At 31.1% G+C, this 24,415-nt stretch overlaps 1 protein-coding gene across 2 annotated transcripts; it reads left to right on the forward strand.

Annotated features, from left to right (window-relative positions):
* Positions 1 to 1,500: 1,500 nt before the first annotated feature.
* LOC133174167 (uncharacterized) lies at positions 1,501 to 24,415 on the forward strand. Of its 2 annotated transcripts, none has more exons than XM_061309231.1 (8): positions 1,501 to 1,658; positions 14,867 to 14,961; positions 15,121 to 15,381; positions 15,490 to 15,582; positions 17,139 to 17,252; positions 21,250 to 21,450; positions 21,682 to 21,786; positions 22,280 to 24,415. In XM_061309231.1, exons 2-8 carry the CDS (start codon positions 14,905 to 14,907, stop codon positions 22,436 to 22,438), a joined length of 990 nt encoding a protein of 329 aa, XP_061165215.1. In that variant the 5' UTR covers positions 1,501 to 1,658; positions 14,867 to 14,904; the 3' UTR covers positions 22,439 to 24,415. The 2 variants fall into 2 exon arrangements, with proteins under 2 accessions (XP_061165215.1, XP_061165214.1); XM_061309230.1 differs by lacking the exon at positions 1,501 to 1,658 and adding an exon at positions 4,488 to 4,761.

Below are 24,415 nucleotides of genomic sequence, written 5' to 3' on the forward strand. Positions count from 1 at the left end.
TAGCTCTCCACCGGCAAGTGGTGGCGTCTTCATATGAGTGAAAAATTCTTGAGAGGGACGTTAAACAATAAACAAACAAACCCTTACTTACATGTATGTAGCAAAATACCTTTATCACATGCATATGGGGGTTTGTCTTCCAACTGATTCGATACTCAAGAACATGCTCTACGATTGAACATTTTCTAATTCGAGGCAAGCTATTGAAAACAAGTTAAAAGAACAAGGATATCAACAGTATCATTTGAAGTCATCATTTCGGAAGTTCTATGGTTGATACAATGACCTTGTCAGCAAATACAAACCATCATTAAGTCAAACGCTGACTGACGTTTTTTTTTTCATACAAATTGTTAGGCCATTATTTACACACTGAATTGTCTACAGATTTTTTCCCTTTTTTTGTCAGGAATGACAAAAGCAAGGCCAACCGTGATAAGTGAACAGCTGATATCTTCTTTAAGGTATTAAACTGATGAAAATAAATCAGCACACCTGACAAACTTTAACAAACTTTAATTTATGTAAATTACTAAAAATAGCTACGGCATTTGCTTCTATATCCTTTTTACGGTATCTACCATATAATTTGCAAAAAAAAAAAAAAAAAAAAAAAAAAAAAAAAAAAAAAAAAAAAAAAAATTAAATTAAACGAGATTTTTGATGCCTTGGATCACCAAATTATTTGTAAGAAATGTTAGAAAAACTGTAAAGGAACTACAAGGATCTATGAGAGTAAAGAGCATTGAGAGGAAGATTCAACAGCGATGTTCAAGAAAAAAATGTATTTCTGTAAAAAGGATGTATTGTTTCACGGCGGTAGCTAGAGGATGAATGTGTTTTTTAAGCATTTTCTGTTTTCCATTGATTTCTATAGTGAAAAAAAAAAACGTTTTATGGAAATTGTAGAGTTATCGCTCTTTTTTCCAAATAAGTTATGTTTTGTGAAAAATCATTTCTATTAATATTTGAATTTATTTAAATCTTTATGTAAATATGAAAAAAATCATTCAGATATGTTTACGTTGAAAAATGGACTTAAAGATTGGCGGCAGAACAACGCTATCGTTCTTACTTCTCGGCGCTTAATGATAATGGAGGCGAATTGTAACAGCGCATGCCTAACAAAATGCCTTCAATGACAGACTGCATTGTTTGAACTAGTCCTTGCAAGAAAATTCAAGATGTATCAAAATATAATTAATGCATAAAAATACATATAGAGATGACGTAATTGTAAAAATTTAATCTACTCCGAAGCAGTTCATTTTTTCTGCTTAAGAAATTAATCTCAAACTTTATCTAGGTTAATCGACCATTACATAACAGTTGTTGTTTGTCAATAATGAACAAAGGATTTATTCTGGGTGTATCGTTATATGTGTCACTCACTGGTGCACCATTACATGTACTTCTGCTTATATCTACAGCAACCCAATCTTCTTTAAGGAATTTCAGACTCTAAAAATAATTCATTATACACAATGAAAAAAATAGATTTATTACGTCATTCAAATTAAATTTGGAGTTTTAAAGTGATTTGGAGAAGGAAGTTACTCTTATATTGCATAATTAAGGTTATTTGAAAACCCGCAGAACAGGTACTGAACTCTTTTCTGTGCTCTTTCTGCGTTTTTGAAGCATTTCGAATTTCACAGGTAAGTGTATTACGATAAATATCTGGGGATATTTTAGATACCATACTGCTAGCAATTTTAACATTTCAGATAAATATTAAGGGAAGTTTACATCGTATAAGATTGTACACATTATACATAAGATTATTATATTTTATGATGCTTTAAATACATAGATGACAGGCAATAATTTTGATCAATTGCAGTATTTCTGAAAATCCTCTAGATATATTGTTCTAGTTTAAAGTTTTTTTTATTCTTTACAAGAAACCAGCTAATACAAAGCACAACATAGCTATTTCTGGTCCTTTGTTCACAGAGGTGTTCCGACGTAACAAGAACTGGCCTTGAAGGTAGCATTTAAAGGGAAAGATTTCCAGTCAATACATAAATATATGTAAAATAAAACCGATCAGATATCATGAAATAGTTTTCACTGTAAAAAGAAAATTCATTTTAAATCAACGGAGAGAATAAACAATCACCGATCTTCCTTATCAACCATTACTATGTTTATTTTTTTTAATTTTTCATAATCATTTTTCTCGGCCTGTCTGGCCATTTCCTATTGGAAAAGGCAGTGTCCTGACGGAGGCAAAAGAAAAAAACAAAACAAAAACAAGAAAACAAAAAAAAAAAAAAACAAAACAAAAAACGATGAATTAGTACCTTGAGCGTGTTCATGAAAATTAAAATGATACTCTTGATTTAGTGTTACTAGGTTTCCCAAAAGAAGTTTGGTAACATATTGTGTTTACCTTTCTGGAACTTTTTTTTCTGCAAATTTCTTGGAAACTTTTCACCCGATTATGACGAAACTTTTCTTTAAATATTAACCGACATGTTGATACAAACGTATTGCCTTATTTTATAAAGCTTTTAGAGAATCCGGCACCTATGAGAGAGGGGCCGTTTGTGAAACATCTGCAACGGTTTACGTGAAATTAAAAACTAGTTTGCGAAAGTTTGATTTGCATTTAGTGTAATCCCAATATTCAACCCAAGGAATGAAACATGTGGAGATAACAAACAGTATTCGAGCTCAAAAGTCCACTAAACATTACAAAATAGGAGCAGAGCAAACACGGATCTCTAAGACATCAGAGATGGGATCAGGTGCCATGAAGGAGTGAGCATACCCTGCCGTCCGGCACACCCACGGTGTGCTCCTTGTTATGATCGGGAAATAACGGAAAAATCCGTCGACAATTCAGTGTGTAAATAATGGCCTAACAATTAGTATGAAAAACGTCAGTCAGCATTTGACTTAATGATAGATTGTATTTGCTGACAAGGTCATTGTATTCACCAGAGAACTTACGAAATGATGACTTTAAACGAGACTGCTGATATTCTTGTTTCATCAACTTGTTTATCAATAACTTAAATCGTTTTAGATATCGGTCATACGTAGAGCATGCTCTGGTGTATCGAATAAACTGAGAGATATGAACCCCGTATGCAGGTGATAAGGGTATATTGCTGCATGGGGGAGGGAAGTTGACGATTGAAAAGTTATAGTCATCACGTTTATCATGAAGCTTTGTTGTTAGATTACCATTAACGTCTTTTTTCTGATAAAATATCCAAATATGAAACAGATGTGTCAAAGGCTGTGGTATCTTTTATCTCAAACTCACCGGGATATATCATGTCGACATAAGAACGGAAATAACCATCGTTTATTGACAATACGTTGTCGATATATCTAAATGTCGAGTTGAAGGCCACAGCAAGTGTTTTTTTTTTCTTTTCACGTAAAAGATTTTGAACAAATTGTGCTTCATATGAATACAAAAATAGGTATGCTAATAACGGGGCGCAATGGTACCCATGGGAATTCCAATAGAATGTTGGAAGACCTCCTCTCCAAAAACCACAAAGATATTGTCAATAAGAAACTGGAGCATCTTTTTAATGTCAACTTCAGAGTACTTCTGTGTACAAGCAGATTACTTTTAACAAAGTAATTTTGCTAATGACCAATGACAAGATAAGTAAATTTACGAGTTCCATTGTTATTGAAAAAGCAGATGTCAACGATGTCAGAAAGTCTGGACTTTAATTTTTTGAAATTGAATTAACTAAAATTGTAAAGGAACAGAAACGAGAAGCATTTCAAAGAAGAATTTGAAAGATAAACAAAAACGTCTTCAATTTTTTTATATTTAAGATTTTGGAAATCCTCCGTTTTCAGAGGTCTGTTTTTTGCTTGCTTACATTGTTTGTTGTTGTTTGATTGGACTTTTAGCATGGTTACTGTTCCTTATCCTCATATGTCACTTATGCATTGAATAAAACTTCGGTGTTTTAATATACCTGAAAACGAGCAACATGCAGATAAAGTATTATTAACATCTGATCTATTATCAGTTTGCTTGTCATACGATTCAAAGGTATTCTCCCCAAAAGTGTAATTAAACAATTGTCAGAGTTAACGTATTAATTGATGATATGCTGAAAGTTGTATACTTGAGCATGTGTTGAGCATTTATGTAATTATATAACTCGTTTTTCATTATCAAGAAGTCTTGAAAATTTTGAACAGATGTAGCCATTTTACTGGTATTTAATGTTGAATTTTTTTGCTACATTTTCCAACACCCAAAAGTATTCAAGAAAAGTTTCCAATGTAATATAGCCTGAAAAATGTTTTTACTGTCTTAATTGTTTAAGCAAGTCCTTGCAAGAAAATTAAATCATAAATGCAAAAAATCGTTTTTATAAAGATTCGTACACTCCGAAACAGTTTATTTTTCTGCATCAGAAAAAGCTCGCGGATCGAAAGTATGAATCTAGGTCAATCGATTATTACATAACTTTCTGTTTTTCAATGCTGGGCAAGGCATTTATTCAAGGTGTCTCGTAATATGTCTAGCCAGGTGTGCAACATAACTTCAATCCTGTAATATCTGAGAAATTTTAGACTTTAGAATAATGCACTTTTAAAGATGGAAAATTGATATGGATTATGCCATTCAGTTTCGATTTTTACACCACAGAATAGGAGAAGGAAGTTATACCTACATTGAATTTTAAAGGTTATAGGGAAACCTGCTAAACAGGTCTTGGATAATATCCTGTTTGTTCCTTCTGCGACTTAAAAGTATTTCAATTTCCAGAGGTAAGTATATTATATTAATGATCTAAGCAACCTGTAGCAGTCTTTGTTAGGTAAAATCAATATAAAATCACAATCTTAGTTTTTTTTTTATATAAACAATTTTGACAATTTTCGAATACTGCTAGCAATTCAAGCATTTCGTATATTTTGTATACCTGATCAAGACCTCTCGACAGGGGATGCATACTCCTAGACATCTGACCCAACCTCTGGAATGTCCGGGGGTCCGTATTGTCCGTGTTGTATGCCCTGTTCATAGATTTGTATTGTCTGAAGATGTTTTTTTGAAATCGATTACTGTTCGTTGTCTTCACCTTTTTCATATTGTGCAAGAAATTGTCATATAATATAATGTATTGAATAATGGATTCGTTGACTAGAAGATAGAGCAGTTATTTGGTCAGCTGAATGCTAAGCTACACTACAAAATCATTAAAGATTCTCGAAGTATTCATATTACATTTGGACACATTTATCGACAGATCATTCATTTCCCTACACAAATAAACCCAACTAATATAAAGAAGAAAATACCATTGTTGTTTTCTTTGTTATTCCTTTTAATTGCGAAGTTACATAAAATAACCTTGAAACAGGCATTTAAATATGTATTCTCATTCAAAACATTGGTATATATGTAAAATGAAATACGCCCAAGATAAGAAACCATGACAGGGATCTAAATATAGCGGAAAATTCATTTTAAATGATGGGGGAGAAAATAAACATTGAATCTTTCTTATTGACAATCATATTAGTTTTTTTTAAATCAAAGGTTCAGTTAACTAAATATATTGATTAATTGAATGTATATTTAATGTTCCATTCGAGGATTTTTCACAGTGGTAACCCAACAACCAAGCAATATATTAAACGCGATGACTTAAATTTTTCAATCGTCAACTTCCCTTACTTATGTAGCAATATACCCTCACCACCTGCCTATTTTTGTCTCCCAGTTGATGCTATAGTCAAAGGCATGCTCTACGAACGAAAAATATCTAAAAGGATACAAGCTATTAACAAACAAGTTGATGAAACAAGAATATCACCAGTCTCGTTTAAACTCATCATTTCGCAAGTTCTATGGTCGGTACAATGGCCTTGTCAACAACGCAGCACAGTTAAGGCTACATAAAGGAGGCGTTTTCTAATTTTTACGGGAAATGCTTACTGTGACATTACGCAAAATATCAATTCTTTATAATACCATAAAATGAAATAATTTGCGAGTTTAAACTGTATAATAGTATTAAACTACATCAAAACGTACTACTGGATTTATTTTTGTCGCAAGTCAAATATTAATTCCACACAGCATCATATGAACAGGTCACTGATCGCAATGTACTTGTCGACATGACGTCATCATGGTAAAATTTGACGCATTTTATGTGCAGTGAGTGGTAGATCAAATAATATTTTCACAATGAGAAATGCATTTTATTATTAAAAAGAAAATTATCTACAAACATTTAATAGACAATTATTTCCTATGTGTAAGGTTAATTAAATATCATTAATATTTTTTTCCATCGGGAAATGTATTGTATTTTTTTATCCCGTGTTTTGTTCAAAGGAAAGGCACGTTCAATATCGAGGTGCCTCGATAAATCGCCCTAGTACAAGGGCATACACTTAATAGATCTTGGCCATTTTTAAAATATAGATAGAAGACGCGTTCCTTAAATTGAAAAGTACTGCTGCGTTAGTGAATCGAGAACCGTATTCAATAAGCACAAAATTTACTTGGTAAAGTGCATTTTTCAGGTGGAGATTTAAACTTTTAGTTAAAAGCAGCAGCACTTTACAGAAAGATGTATAGAAACAATTTATAAATTAAATTTTTACTTTTAATGAGGGTATGCCCTTGCGATATTGAAATTTGTTTATGATCTTCATGCAGAACACATTATATGCATTTATCACGTGACTGTCAAATAAGGTGACCAAGATTCTCTATGGAGTGAGGTTTTACTATGTTAATGCAATTAGCATTAATTTTATGTGATGAAATAATAGCTTTGCAAAAAAGAATTCAGTTTAAAAAGGTGTTTATTTGTGCACTTATATATGTTGATTTCTCCATAGGATGCTTAACAGTGCTTCGTAATACAATCTATCCTTAGGTCGAATGCTGATCAACGTTATTCATACTAACTGTTAACCATTATTTATACACTGAATTGTCTACGAATTTTTCTGTTTTTTTTTCCTGATCATGACAAGGAGCACACTGCGAGTGTGACCGGTCGGCAGGGGATGCTCACTCCTCCATGCATGAATGAACCTGATCCCACCTCTGATGTTTTTGAGGTCCATGTTTGCTCTGCTCCTGATTTGCATTGTTTGAATGGACTTCCAGACTGTTTGCGAAGACGCGCCATTTTTCCTCCTGCAGAATGGACGAAAAAATGTGCAGTCACTCATCGGCACATATTGTCGTCGGCAACAATATGTACTGTGAACATTTGCACATTTTGTCGCCAATATATTGTTTGAAGAAAAGTTACTTGGTCCTTAGGAGAGAGAGAGAGAGAGAGAGAGAGAGAGAGAGAGTCCATAAAGACATAAAGAATTGAGTAAGGATATGAAAAAATTGTTCCTAGTTTGACCAGGAATATTTTAATCTACAATATCATTTTGCTCTTTTTCTGTAAATCAGGCAATATATCATGATAATTTATTAAAGCAAATTGTAATCTCTAAAATCTTTTATTTGCAACCAAGACATCTTTTTCATTTTCTTATGAAAAAGAGCCTATATTAGTTTTTCAATAATGAAATCATATTTCAAAGAGATATTTTATGCTTCCTCCATGGCACCTGATCCCTCTTCTGATGTTTTTAGAGGTCCGTATTTGCTCGGCTAAAATTTGTAGTGTTCCAGTGGAATGTTGAGATTAACAACTGTTTGTTATTTTCATATTTCATTTATGCATTAAATAAAACTTTAGTGTCTTTAGCTATCTGAAAAGAAGCAACACACATAAAAAGTATAATTATCGTATGTCTGATTCAAAGGAATTCTCTTCAATAGTGTATTTAAACAGATTAAATGGATTAATTAATGACTTCAACTTTTCTATCGTCAACTTCCCTTATTTATGTAGCAATAAAACATTATCACCTGCATATAGCGTTTATCTCTCCCAGTTGATTCAATATGCTCTACGTACGAACAATTTCTAAAATGAATCTATTGACAAACAACGAGTTGATGAAACAAGAATATCAACAGTCTCATTTAAAGTCAACATTTCGCAAATTCTATGGTCGATTTTATGACCTTTCAGTAAAAATAATCTATCGTAAAGTCGCATACTGACTGATGTTTTTCATACTTATTGTAAGGCCATTATTTTCACAATGAATTGTCCATGGATGTTTTCGTTTGACAGATCATGATAAGGAGCACACGGCGGGTGTGACCGGTCGACAGGGGATGCTTGCTCCTCCATGGCACCTATGCTCCAAATGTGATTGTTTCAATGGAATTTTGAGCTTGATTACTGTTCAATATCTTTTTTTTCATGCTGAAATTTGTATAACTGAGCATGTGTTAAGCATTTATATATTGCCCGTTTTTCATTGTCAAAAATTCTTGAAAATATTGAACTTATGTAGCCATTTCACTTTGTTATCTATTTATCGCGACGTAAAAGATAGTGACCTTGAAGCAGGAATTTAAAAATAATTTCCATTCAATATATTGATATATGTAAAATGTATTACGCCCAAGATCAGTTATCATGATAAGGTTTAAAATTTCAGAGGACAATTCATTTAAAATGAGAGAGTAAACATGCAATCTTCCTTATCCACAATTACATTATTTTTTCTTTTCAAATGTTCTCTTGAGGTAATAGTTATATAAATATACCTACGCGTCATAGGTTAAATCACCTTCTTGTGATCGAACAACATAGTCTACTAACATTTATTTTTAACATATGTTTGGGAAGAATGAAATATAACCCATGTCATATAACCCATATTCCTTACTAGAATAGGATTTACTTTAACTTTTAATGTATCAGAAAGTAATATAGTGAAGAGGTGTTGAATATACACATGTATACTGCAAAAATAAGTAATTTCTTTGAATGCATTCTGGTCAATTTCAGCATTTTTGTTTCTGTTACGTCACAAAAGGTATATATATATATATATATATATATATATATATATATATATATATATATATATATATATATATATATATATATATATATATATATATATATATATATATATATATATATATATATATATATATATATATATATATATGTGTGTGTGTGTGTGTGTGTGTGTGTGTGTGTGTGAGGGTGTGTGTGTGAATTGAATGTTTCAATAGTTTCGGACCTTCTACTTTTTATTTATTCATTGCTACGTTTATACATATACATCCCTTTCAACTCGAAATAAAAGATACCATAGAGTCTGACAATTCAGTTTCATATTTGTACGATAGATGTGATGACCTCAACTTTACCATCGTCAACTTCCCTTATTTATGAAGCAATAAACCATCATCACCTGCATATGGAGTTAATGTCTCCCAGTTGATTCGATACCCAAGAGCATGGTCTACGTCGAACAATTATAAAACGTGGCAAGCTATTGATAAATAAGTTAATGAAACAACAGCAGTCAGCAGTCTCATTTAAAGTCAACATTTCGCAAATTATATGGTCAATTGAATGACCTTGTCAGGAAATACAATCTTCCATTTAGTCAAAGGCTAACTGACGTTTTTCATACAAATTGTTCGGCCATTATTTTTTACATTGAATTTCCTATGCTCCTGATTTTTATTACTGGAATGGACTTTTGAGCTTGAAACTGTTCGATATTTCCTAATTTAATTCATAAAATCATTCACATGCTGTGTAGATTCAAGTTATGTTAATTAATGGTATCTGGAATAAGGGTTGAACTGCAAAAGGTGTCTATAAAAAGACAGGATTATTTTTCTTTAGAACAAACGTGCTACTTAAAGATGTATAACACACCTACCCGCCTGCAAATATTCCTGTCGTTTAATTTTCGATATCTTTGTATATTTTATACATGTACATGACTATATCTACTGTGTATGTAAATTTTGGACAAAATCGTTGGAGTCGTATTTGGACAGAAAGTTCCAAAGCCCCCCTTTTTTGGCTGTTCACAAGAAGAAATTTTCAATCGACTAACTATAAAATGTTTGATTTTCAAAAACGTCTGAATAGCCTGGTTGTCAAAATTTCATTGAATTATTCGTTTAACTATTAAATACACAAATAAAGTAATTTTGTAGGGGCACACACACACCCACACACACCCACACAAACACCCACACACTCACACACACACAAACACCCCCCCCCCCCCACACACACACATAAACAACTTCCAAGAATTTAAACTTTAAAAATATGGTTCATCTAAGCTTTGAAAAATGCATGTTTCTAAAAATATATATGGCTGCCGTCATGAGAAAAATACCTTAAGGTCAAAATTTCACAAATTGACTTTTTGTTTAATTTTGATAGCCTGACTCTTTCTGAATGCAAATATACATCAATTTTTAAAATATCTCACTTTATTAGTATTTCACGAGCATTTAAGGCCGCTTCAAAACAACGTTGAAGTTACTTATTGAAAACGTAATGACGTCGCGTGCGTCAAATTCAGTTTCCAAACATTCTTTTAAAAACTACACTTTTTAAATAACCTTAATCGTTTTGACTCATATAAACTTGAGAATTTTTTTTCTTCCAAGCAACTAGTATGTAATTACTCATGAGGGAAGTCGTATCCTATTTTCATACTATATTAGAGCAGGTCTAGTAATTTCGTAAAGGGTGTGGTGGGGGTCTAGACAGGATATAGGAACGGTTTTTATTCAGTCGAAAAATTAATACTTGTTGAATTCCACATCATAAGGTATTCTTTTTAAAATTCCTACTCTAGCTCAATTTATAAAAGATATAAAGCACTTATAATATTAAAATATGAAAAAATCTATATAGATATCCCAGAAGGGCACCTCGTGCAATTAAAGCAGGGTATCCCCTCGCGAAAGAGCACATCGATCCCGATATAAAAAAAAAAATTTCGGATATGAACACGCATTCACTCACCCACATACACGCACTTAGAAACATATCAAAGAGGCACATAACGATGTCAAAGGATTGTATTCTGTACATGAAAATTTAATTTTTTTTTGTCAATTACTTACTTTATTCAGTAAATCACACTTAATCAAATACGGATAAAAATGTTTCTGTCCTTTTTTTTTTTATTTTGAGGCACCTGTGCCGTCGACGTCACTACTGTATCACTTGAACACAACAAGTATCGTTCATCATTTCCTAAGGGGCGACTAATCTAAAAAAAACCCAGATATACATACAAACTAAACGGACTTTTCTGAGCGAAATAAAATACAGTTGCATTACAATTTTTATGAAATCTATTTGAAATTGAAACCGAATATCATGCGAGACTTAACAGGCACGTAGAACGCGGTGGGGGGGAGGGGGGGCAAAATTCCTCTTATACGTGCTGGCCCCCCCCCCATTTTTGTTGTTGTAAGGTGGAGCAATGGTAAATTCCAGGATTTGTGCGGGTAAGTTTTTCCTTTTTTTCTGCTTGTCAGATTATTTTGGGAAGTTGCCCCCCCCCTCCATCTCTTAAGTCTGTATAGGTTTGTTTGGTTTTTTTTTTTTTTGGTTTTTTTTTGTTTTGTTTTTTGCTTTTTAGATCTTTGTAGGAAGTTGACCTCCTCCGACCCCCCCCCCCCCCTGAACTTTTAAAACTAATTACGGACCTGCTGGAATATATGTATTTGAACATAATTAAGATCATCTATTCATCTTCCTCTTTGGCATTAGCTAAAATGACACCTAATCTTTCATTTTTCGATGAGATGAAATGTAAATAAAATTATATTCTTAAACAATAATTAACACATTTTATACTTTTTTGTATATGAGGCGATTCGGTTAAGCAATATCCCATTGAATGTTTGTAACTCTACCACTCTAACTTGAACTTCATGGGCGATCGACTTAGTATCTGCTTTAGTCTTGAAAGCTAAAGATAAAAAAGACAAACCATTTTTTCCCAGTTATTGTTTCAAAAAAAAAAAAAAAATATAACAATTTGTCAGAATCTCGAAATTAAAGAGCATGACTCTTATTTTTGCCTGTTACCACACGACTGAAATAGAAACTTTTTTTCTTTAAAATCAGAAAGATGTGTGTGCTTGTTTAATATTTTTCCTTCAGCATCCCTACATCAACGGAACTTTCAAAAAATGTCGAGATATCCGGGGTATCGAGATATCAGAGCTGAGACTCGACGTTCAAGATTTCAACACGAAACGTGACTAATTTATTACATACAGATGTACATGAATACAACAGTCCACAGGCACTTGAAGTTTTTAACCTTTCTTTTCATAAATAAAAAATTCTCCATACTATTAAAGTCAGCCAAAAAAAAAAAAAAAAAAAAAAAAAAAAAAAAAAAAAAAAAAACAACTTTTTTAACGTATTTTATGGTTATCAGAACCTCCGTTTTTCCGCTCGAAACATCAGCAGTGTTAATTTTTTTCATCTCTATCAAAATAGATTTCTTCACTGTCTTTGTTGTCTTACGACTGGTGTTGTTGATGTTTTTGAAAGTTTTCTTAACATTTGAAGTTGACACCCATAACCACTTGTTGCTAGTTCTTATTCCCCTATCAGTGATTTATTCTCAAAAGATGTCGCCATATCAACATTTATCAGAAGTTTGTAATTTCTTTACAGCCTAATCTATTGTTTAATCTGTTTCGTAAATATTTTTAATCTTAATATCATCGTCGATGTAATTGTTATTTTCTTCAACATTGATCATAATGCTTTTGGAAAAAGTCCACATTAGCTGTATCTATATCCTTAATGTATTGCAATTCAATTTCAAGTCAGCTTTTATCGGAACAATCTAAGAAAATTGATACAATAGTCATTTTTATCAGAAACTACTTTTTTATGTATTTATTTGATCATTTCAAAATGTTTTCTTAATCATAATTTATATTTTGCAAAATTTCCGTGGCATCCCTCTCTTCCGTTTTTCCCCTTAGCATATTCTCTTGATGTTAACTTAGCAAAGAAATATCTATATCGGGGCCGTTTGCCCCCCCCCCCCCCTCTCTCATTCGTTACTGTAGTAGGAAGTTCAAATCCCTCATAATACCAGATAGCAGTACTATATCCCCCCTCCCCCCAAAAAGATTCTCTTTTTTAGATTGAACTTTTACCGATTGCTGTTTTATTAGGAGATTTTTTTTGCTTTTCAATGATCTGCGCCCGACCCCCTCCCCCCCCCCCCCTCAAACACATTTGGATATCGACGCTTCACCCTGAGCTGGTCTAACTGCGCATATCGATATTATTAACTATGGATCAATTGAAATGGCTAAGTACATTTTACATTAGGTGTTTTTTAGAATTAAGAAGTGTATACATGTACGTGCATTGCTCTCCCTCTCTCTCTGAAAAAAAAATATACGTGTATGCAGAATGTATACGCAAAATACCATTTAATATTAAGACATAGTCTACTTAATATGAGTCAAATTTAAACATTTGCAAATTGCTCAGAAAACTTAAGCCATGCATCATATATACATATCGCTATAAATCGTCGTAATTAACAATGAGTTCAATGTCGCACTTAGCGTAATTATGTGATATCAATTTAAATACCTAAACAGAATAATTAATAAATGCATGTACTAGTGTGTAATTATAGTATTTATTAAAAATGTCCGCATCAAATTTCATATGATTTAATGTTTTTCTTGTAAGACCTGGAAATCCAATTTTATTTTTTGTTCACAAAACGCAGTCGACAAAAATTACTTCCGTGTTTACAATACCTCGACTTTGACGTCGTTTTCTGCGCATTGTGACGTCAAAAGATAAGTGCCCTTTTCTCATGACGGCAGTCATATACATGTATTTTATACGGCGCGTTTTTAATTTATGGCGTAAAAGGATACGCCCTCCGTTTTCCATTCACGTTTCTCACGGCGTCTTTCAGAATTGGGATGAAAAACAATGCTATGAATCTACAAATACACATAAAAATCAAAGCTGAAAAGATTATGCTCTATGTACGAACAGTTTCTAGAACGAATGACCTTGTTAGGAAATACAATCTATTATTAAGTCAAATGCTGACTGAAATTCTTAACACTAATTGTTAGGCCTTTATCTACACATTGAATTGTCTACGGATTTTTCCGTTTTTCCCGATCATGACAAGGAGCACACGGCGGGCGTGACCGGTTGACAGGGGATGCTCACTCCTCCGTGGCACCTGATCCCACTCTGATGTCTTATGGGTCCGTGTTTGCTCTGCTCCTGCTTTGTATTGTTTGAATGGTTTTTTGAGCTTGAATACTGTTCGTTATCTCCATATTTCATGCTTTAGTGTTGTTTGATAATGTGACCTGACATCTTTGATGTGTATGATTTGTAATTTTGAATTCATGAACAGTTATTGATACGTTAAACTTGATCTGCCTAATTTGTGATATCTTTCCTTTACACAAATCCTTGACAAAAGTCGCAATATAAAGTCAGGCTGATGGTGAAACACGACGTATGGTTAATTATAAACCATCCTATAAAAATATCTTTTTCAAATCCGTCTTCTTCAAATGGCTCAAAGCCATAGCACAACTTTTGTAATGGGGATGAGATTGATCCTCCAAAAATTTATCTCCGAAATTTTATTTGAGGTAACTTATCACAAATTCTACAAATATTGGTTATTTCCATTTTAAGACAGGTCTTTTTTGTTTAGAAAACTTACCTTCTACAAAGGCCATTTTCTGATTGATTCCAGTCATAGACCTGGAACAAATGAAGTAGTGGCTCTCTAGCCTGACTTTTGAATAGCGAATTTTGTCAGGGGGTTTATGTAGTATCGGTATCATAAAACCCTGTTATTGTTATGATGGGTCTACTGACAAATTTTTTATTATTGTATGATATTAATTGTCAAGATCAAGATTTATAACAAAATGAAAACTTTTATTTTTCTTATGCTTTAGTTTAAACGGTTCGAAGAAGGAATACTTCTGGATTTCTGATGGCAAATCAACCACCACTGGTTATTTTATTCTTGATAGGTGCAGTTTTTATATTGGTCAGTAATTCTGCTACATTTTTAAATTACATATTGTAATTAGATGGATTGATTGACAAGCAATTCCACGTAAATCATCTAAATGATCAAATTATTGAAGTTACCTACAATATTGATGGATACATTTCGAAGTAGATATTTATTTTAAATAATTTTCAGTTTGTCACTACTCCATTGATCAAAAAAAGTCTTGATTTATGGAACGATCACGAAAACCAGTGTTCCATCTATAACAGACTACTGAAATTAAAAGTGAATCCACCAGAAGACTGTCCATACAATGAAGTAAAAGATTTAGCATTTGAACTAATGCTGATGGGAATCATTTTTCTCAGCCTTGTTACTTTCTTCCTTGGTTTCATGTGGGTTTTCATTACATGCTTACCAAAACATCGTCGAAAAGAGATTGGCATACTAAGTGTATGTATTTCAAAATTATTTTATTCTGAAAAATTTGAATTTGTTTGGAAAATTTTGTCTTTAAAAATGAGTAATGTGGTTTTAATTGAGGACTTCTTTAAAATACAGGGTTTCTTTGCTTGTGCTGTAGTAGTCCTGGCTGTGTTCATGGCTATGAACTATAAGGACTTGCATGCTTTCGTATACAAAGATAACAAGATGGTAATCATTTAGAAACCTCAACGTATATATATATATATATATATATATATATATATATATATATATATATATATATATATATATATATATATATATATATATATATATATATATATATATATATATATATATATATATATCAGGCTTGGTGCGAATTACATGGTAAAGTAATGCATTACATTGTCACTACTTCAAGAATTTGGGCATTAAATTACCATTACTTATACTTTAATTTCTTAAAGTAATGCATTACAATACCGTTACTTTTGTTGTTTTTTTTAAATTAAAAAAAAAGATTGCAAATATTTTCATAAATATGCATCCCATCTTTTTAAAACTAAAGATGATGAACGACAATTCGAATTTAATTTCAAGTACTTGTATTTATTACACTGTAAATGATTTATATATCTTTTAATTATTCATAGGAAGTTCAAACTTTTCAGTTACAAATAAGATAATAGCATGTACAATATGCAATTTGTGTAAATATTGATATCATAAAGCAATTTAACTTTCTGGGCAATTTACTCCATCCCCAAAGCTAAAACTAAACTTATTATCTAGTACCTTAAATTATGACAAAAATTAAATGCATTGACAAACTTGTAAAAAGGGTTGGACAGTATGTACATTTTGCTCTTCTAAATTAAAAGTAGAATATCTGTCTTCCATTCCTTTCGGTGCAATGGATTTGTCACGGTGAGCTCAAGCTAGACCAGCTCAATTAATGTTTCATAACCACAATCAGAAGAAAGAGTACTTCTCAAACAATACATTGTTTTAGTTACATAACCTTTATAAAGGCATTGTGTGTTTTGATGATACTCTATTCAAAAGATTGCAATTATCAGTTTACAGTGTACATTAATTAGTGTGCGTCATACCGGAGTTATTATAAAGGGTTTTTTCTTAAACTCTTTAAAATATTCTTTGAAATTAAATCTGATCTAAATTAAATATGAAAATTTAAATGTGTAGTAATTGAACTTTCAACTGAATCAAAAAAATATTTTTAAATAGATACAGAGAGTTTATTTAAATAGGTTAACTTTTTTCATTTATTTCTATTAATTAAAAAAAATAATCTAAACAATAATTTCCGTGTCTATTTTCGATATTGTAAAATAAGTGTATACAAAATAATGCTTTGTAATGCTATGTATTGACAGCATTACTGTAGATATAAGAAAGTAACGCATTATAGTATCATTACATGTAATGGAAATTTTTTGGCATTACAATTACTAGCATTACTTCAAGTTCAAGTTATGCATGGCAATGCATTACCGTTACATTTAGCATTACCCCAAGCCTGATATATATATATATATATATATATATATATATATATATATATATATATATATATATATATATATATATATATATATATATATATATATATATATATATATATATATATATATATATATATATATATATATATATATATCTTTTTAAATGTAAGATTTGGACTCATTCTGATTTGTTAATCATCTTTTCTTTCCAGGTTTTTGAAGTTATGATTTTTTGTATTATTCTAATTATTTTAGAATTGGACATCTTTACATTCAAATATGAATTCATCTCTATTGAAGAATTTTGTTAGTGATAACATCATAAGTGCGAATGAAACGTCAAACCGATGGAATATCTTTTTCACAGAGGTATGTTTAAGGAGGCACCTTACATCCACAGTTTATTTCATATTTCATTACAGCACCACTTATTATGTAGATTTCAAATATCCAAACAATGATTACAATATCAGAGATATTTTTTAGTGTTTTTCTTTTAATTTTTTAAATTTTATTTTGGTTAAATGTTTCATTTCAAGTTTCTTATCAATAGAATTGCAGAAGTCACAGTGTAAAGTGATGTATAACTTCCTCAGACTTGTAAAGAAAAATGACAACACTTCATAATATTTCATATTATTTTTATTAGAAAAAAATATTTTTCCAAAAAAAAAAAAAAAAAAAAAAAAAAAAAAAAAAAAAAAAATAATAATAATAAAAAATGTGCTTTTCTTTGTAATAAGAATATGAGTATTTGAGAAAACCAGTTATAAATAGACAAGAAATGTATGTCAATGAATAAAAAGTGACAAATTGAATTAAAGATGTTTTTACGAAATGAAATTTCTAATAAAGAATTTGGTATAAAAAGTCCACTTGCAAGAGTTATCTTTCCTAATTCCCCCAGACTCAAAACACCAAGGAACTTTTTGAACATCTAAAATTCAGAATAAGCTTTATATTTCTAAAGTATATTATTAAAAAACTAAAGAAAAGTACATAAATCAACAAGAGTACAGTATTTCATGTGAGCCCATTATATTTTTTCCCAACAATGTTGAAGAAGTCAACTCGGATTTCCTCCATGTCTACATGTTGTCAACGGTAGATCTCGATGCGTCTGCTATGACATTGATCATTACTTGTGTAATGAAGATCTGGCTTTCCTTCTCTTTGATCTCCGCTTAAAAACAATCCATCCTTTTTTATCATTCATGATGAATCCGTCACTTTGTTTTCAGTGTTTATGTGATCGTATCTGTCGTCTTTTAAAAAGCGTTTTAAAGATTTAGATCTTTAATAGAGGGAACCTGTACAATTCGTCCCCACAGAAAAACGGACGAAACATTGGAGGTTTTTTTTTTGTAATACGTCATCCCGAAGAAAATGAGCTTTTTATAACATGAAAAAAGTCCTTAAAATAGATGTAAATAAACGGTAAGAAAAACTGTGCATATAGGAATTGGTAACTAGTAAAAATTATAATTAAAAATTATTTAGAAAATTAAATAAAATATCGTCTTTGCTGGATAGGCAATATGCGAAAAATGTTATGTCCATAGATTTTAAAAAGATTGTACTTGGATTCTTCAACCCCAGACTAGGTGGAAAATGTGCCATGTTATTGCATAAAAAAATTCCCAGTAATTTAGAGGAATATTCAAACCCCTCCCGAGTTAAAGCACTTTATGTTTTCTCTCTGTCTTTTTTTTTGGTGCCCCCCCCCCCCCACCCGCTTTGACGAACGTTGCTATGGACCTGTCTTGTGTTTATGTCTCTCAAACTATGATCTTCAATAAAATAAACCATTTATTAGGTTTGTTACTGACTATCTACAAAAATATCTAGGATTGATCAATCTCGCCTATGATAGAAAAGAAAGCAAAATGGAAAGTGATTTTCTCACTAAATGATTCCTAATATCAAAATGTAAACTCAACGAGTAGGCCTTATGTCAGATATTAATTTTCACCTGCCGGACATAAAAATATAACCAGCAGTCACATGACGCGTTTTAACCAAAGAAAGTGTGAGGCTCTTTAAACTGCATTGTGTTAGGAAGATCAACCGTTTAATTCTGTTAAAATTTGCAAGTAAAGGTATAGATGCTGTAAACATCAGCAACATTTTTAATCATAAAAAGGTTCAGTCTTGTATTCAACCATATTTTTTTAAAGTAAATGTCTACACTTTTGTTTTCTACATATATTCTCTAACTGTCCAAGATTTTCAATTATGAACAAACTTTAGAGTGCCTAAATATTGACCATCTAAGAAATATCCTCCTCGCTGGACACATTATTACAGGTGTTGTGAGCATAGTTCAAAATGGCGACCTAAAAGCAATCATTTTTAGAAGTCCTAAATTCAGAGAACTCATATATTTTACTTGCGCCAGAACTCCAATTCTATTATGAATTCCGTCAAGGAGTATGCTAGACAATGGGCTAAATGTAAAGGTGAAAATCCTGACCAGAAAGAATAAAGATTTTAGAATTATTTATAGAATCGCATTAGAAAACTTAAGAGAAGATTGCGAACTATTTGCTACAACAAATTCAAAAAATGGTATAAATCAAAGGTAGATTCAGAAAACTCTAAAGAAATTTTAGAAATTTAAAATTGACTTTTCAACACTTCATACAACCATTCCTCGATAAATTAAAGAGCAGGCTTTTTGAAGTTATAGATAACTTCTTCATCAATTAGAAAGGAACTCGTAGATTTTCATAGCTTGTGATTGATCATCTACAGAATTACTTTGTTAAAATCATTTGGTTCTATACAAAAGTACTCTGAAGATGATCAAGTTTCTCATTGACAATATCTATGCATTCTTTGATCATGTTTATTTTTTAGTCTTTATTAGCCTGCCTATTCTTTATTTTTCCATGAAGCAGAATTTATTCCAAAACTTTTACATAAGAAAAATGAAACTCTTGCTGTGGCTTTCATGCCAACATTTCGATATATCGACTATTTTTTGTCAATTAACGATAGTCACTTCCAACTCTTATTGTCTACCTACTTGTCAAATCGAGATATCCCGGTAAACGCAAAATAAAGGACACCAGAAAGTCTGCCGCATCTGCTTCTTACGTGGATTTTTAAATGTCTGACAAATAAGTTAATACTGCAGGGATTTTAACAATCTCGTTTAAAGTCAGTATTTTATGGTCGTTTTATTGACCTTGTTTGCAAATACAGCCTATCGTAGGGACGGATTTTGACTGGCATGTTTCCCACTAAAAGTTAGGCAATTGTTTTATACCATTTTTACTAAGGATAACTCTGTTTTCCTGATTAATAAAGAGGGCTCAAGGCAGATGTGACCAGTTGACAGGGTATGCTTACTTCTCCCAGGAACCTGGCCCAAAGACCATAAACAGACTTAAGTCAAAATTTCAAATCAATACAACTTTTGAAATAATTTTGATAATGAAATAAAATTTTCATCATATATTTGAATTTGAATATTGTACAAATCTACAAATTTTTAAGCAAATATTTTATACAAAACTCAAGATATTCAAAATCAAAATTTTGACTTAAGTCTGTTCTCACCTCTTGTGTTTTCAGGTGTATTCTTTACTAGAATCAAGAAAATGATCAATGTTTGTTATTTTAAACTTTTTTTCATTATACTGTCCTTGTTAAAACAGTAGTAATTAGAGAAAAAAAGATATTCTATTCAGAAAGGAAATAAAACTCTGAGGTATATATACCTTGTCTATAGAAACAAAAAACAGATCAGAAACAACATGTCTAAAGGGTAGGTAAAGGTATGAACACCTCTTAACGATAAATTTATTTGAATTTGTTATACGAGTCAATTACATTGAACAGGAGGGGAATACCTCGAGTGAAAACCCCTTCTTCAATGATTAGAGTATAGAGTGGAAACATGTAGTTTCAAAATGTAAGTAAAACAATTAAATGCCCTACCTACGCATTAAGAACAGCATTAAGGTAAGGATAGCATTTTGACGGATGTTAAGGGGAGTAAATTACATGTACAATGATGCATTGTCTACAGAGATCAGTGAAGCAGGTGTAATACTATGTTCTAAACAGTAGATTAGACAAAAAGTGATATCTTGGGTCGGCTAGGGAGTTAGAAGAATCGGTTGTTTGGGCAATTTATTAAAAAAAAGAATTAACACTTTCTATGAAGAAGTTTAATGTAAGCTAGCACATTCTGGTTAAAAGAACCAATTTAAGAATGTTAATAAATAAAAAGGAATGCTTTCATCACAGGAATCATTGAAAGATGTTTTAATGTACTTCATTCTACTTATTCTGCAATTATATTTTTTTTATTTGAGTTAGGCATCATCACATTTACATTGAATTGCTACTTTTTCAGAATAAGTGCTGCGGTGTTAATTCAGTTTACGGGACAACTAATGATTTTGACACGACTCCGTGGTGTACAACAGCTGGTTCCTGTCAGCAAACAAATTCTCAGATTCCAAAGTCCTGCTGTGTCGGTGTCACCAAGGAGAACTTCCAGTTAGCTGATATAAAATGTCATGCTCAAGTCAGCCCACAAACATATAATGATAAGGTAATACACAAGACATTGAGTTAAAGTAATAATAACGTAAAGTGAAATTTTTTGTCAAAATACAAAAAGGTAAAATAAATCTAATTGCCTTATCTTATTCCTTTGTTCTTTAAGCGCAACCGATGGAATGATTAATTGACTTGAAAATGACAATTAAATACATAGATTTTCTTTTTTTTCTGTATCAGGATACTACTAAAATATATTTATCTGCATCCATTCTATATACAGGGGTGTTATTTAGTAATAAAAGAGAAGATAACTGAAGAAAGAATCAAGCATAATTCAAATATAAAACAGGTCCTTAATGAGGAAATGAACGTGTTAATGGCGATGGTATGTAAACTCCTTCAAAATTTTACTCCAAGAAATATATTTTCTTATCAATCTACATAAACATCTCTCTCATTCGAGGTGTGGTTATCATTTCAATTCCATATTTTTCAACGTGATTTCAGACATCTTTTTTGTTTTTTGGTTCAGGCTATTTATTTGAAAAGAAGTATTATTTTATCTATTAAAAACTGATTTCGTAATTTGAACACTAGTTTAAAAAATACATTGCTTGTAGGAAGGCTTTATTAGGTCAAAATATGATAATCTGCTAATCTAATAAAATAGATTCAAAGTGATCTAAGAGAAAGTCAACTACCAGTAATATTGTAGCCAGTGACGATTGATATATTAGAAAAATCATCGAATACCAATAGAGTATCTCCTTACCATCAAAATTTGCTGCTTGAATTACTTGTCCATGAAATTGTTTTGAAACAGCAATGGATAACAAATTGTGTTTCTTTTGATTTTTTTTCCTTTTGGTATTTTTCAGGGAGTATGTATAATAATGCCGGTGTTTGGAATTGTTGCCATTTGTTGTGGTTTAATTAAAAATTGCTGCAAATCGAAAACACAGGAAAATGACGAATATAAAAAGGAAAGTAATTGGACAGAGAAAGCAAATACAGAGACGAACCAAACAAAGATGTAACAATCTGCTACACGTACATGTGAACAAGTAGCTTGCTCTATTAATTCAATATTAATGGTTATTATAAGAAAATGGCATATAGTCAACATCAATGGTGATTAAGAAAAAACTATTTTAAACATAAATTGACAAAGAGCATGACCTGATAATAGCCAGATTGTGCTTCTTGTTATCCCCCCCCCCCAAAAAAAAAGAAAACGAAAAAAAGTTGAACCTCTCAAAGTGTTATTAAGAATCTTATACAATGTTTTTCTCTTGAAAACCACTATTACTTTACTTTTGATGAAGAATTCACAGCATACATAGAGGCGTAAAAAAGCTGTTTAATTAGAACACATTTCCGAATTTCCTTATATCTAAAGAAATTTAATTAAAAATCAAATATTTTTCACTCAAAAATCACAGAGCGCAAACAATCCAAATTGAGATATTTTTTTCTAAACAAGATGAATGTGATACTTTTGCATGAAATTTAAAGATTTCGTAGAATTGTCTGACAATAATATGCCTAAAAAGTCACGAATATTTTAGTAAAAATGAGAAAAAACTGGAAACTGACAACATTTGTGAACTTCCTGTGAGCTATGTGTATGTAATCACTTAACATCAATACTCCTTCAGAAACAATAAAATTATAATCGATAGTCGGTTTCTTATTTTGAACTACTATATAGTATTTTTTTTTTTTTTTTTTTTTTTTTTTTTTTTTTTTTTACATATATATTTTAGACTTATTCATTGCTTTGTAATTTAAGAGTTTAATATTTACTTTTTTAAAATGCAGTAAAATTTGTTAAAAGCGAACACGCCTATAATGAATTGACGCTTTCAAATATTTTGTGAGCTTAACGGATGCAAAAAATTACGTTTATAATGAAGCAAAATCGTCTATTCCTGGTACTTCGTTATTCGCTTTTTTCTGTACGTATACTTTTTATTATTTTTCAAAAATAAACCCCGTCAAATTATGCTTAATTATGGACTACATGGAAATTTAATGTATTTAGTGAGGTGCTGAAAATATTTGATATCAAAAAGCTTTTTGTTGAAAAAATACTGACCTTCTATTGAAATAAAAAAATGAAAAGGTTTTACAGTTAACATTTCGCCTTATCTTAATAAGCTTCATAATGAATATTTTACATTCCTCATTCTCAGTCATTTTTAGATCATTGATGGAACTTAGAAATAAATTTTATATTTTGAACTTGTGAATATGTATAATGCACAATGAAACAAAAATATTTTCTCTTTCCTTAAAAGATTATACTTTCATATGATTAACCTAGACATGTTCTTGAATTTACACATTACTCATCGAATAATTCAGAATCATATATCATCACTCACGTGAAATTTTATAAAAAACTACAATACAATATTTCATCTTTGTATCTATTATTAGGTATAATGTACAAATCTTACACTATATAAAATAAAATGTAGACGTTTGTATATAGATATTAATAAATGACAACCTGTTTGATCTGAAAAATAATCTTCATACAAGATGTGATTGTTAGGTCCAGCTGTAATATTAACAATAGTTCTTTGACATACTATTTATGTCATTTTATAAGATTTTAGTGGACAGTTGATGAAACTGAATTTGCAATTTCATGTTGTTAGTGAAACCAATTACGTACATTTATCATGTATTTCTGCAATTGTTGTTTGCAAAGTGTGAATAAAGTTAGCTGGAAGATCGTCATAAGAAATATTAATCATTGATGGCGATTCATTGTTGCATTTATTAAGATTTAAACAATTGTCTTGTGAATTTGCACTATCAATCCTAATCCTACACAAAATTCGCGGAGTATGAACACAAAGTATTAAAAATATTGCTGTTTAAGGAGGTTGAATCCTGCCATCAAAAGTAATGAGAATTTTTTTTTCTTTATTCTTCAATCACACAAATTATAAATACAAACAGTCACAGTTATATAAAGAAAAAAATGTGTGAAAGAATTTTAT

The sequence above is a fragment of the Saccostrea echinata genome, unplaced genomic scaffold (assembly GCF_033153115.1).
Source record: "Saccostrea echinata isolate AGI-Se365-2 ecotype Australia unplaced genomic scaffold, CSIRO_AGI_Sech_v1 ptg000057l, whole genome shotgun sequence".
Lineage (NCBI taxonomy): Eukaryota > Metazoa > Mollusca > Bivalvia > Ostreida > Ostreidae > Saccostrea > Saccostrea echinata.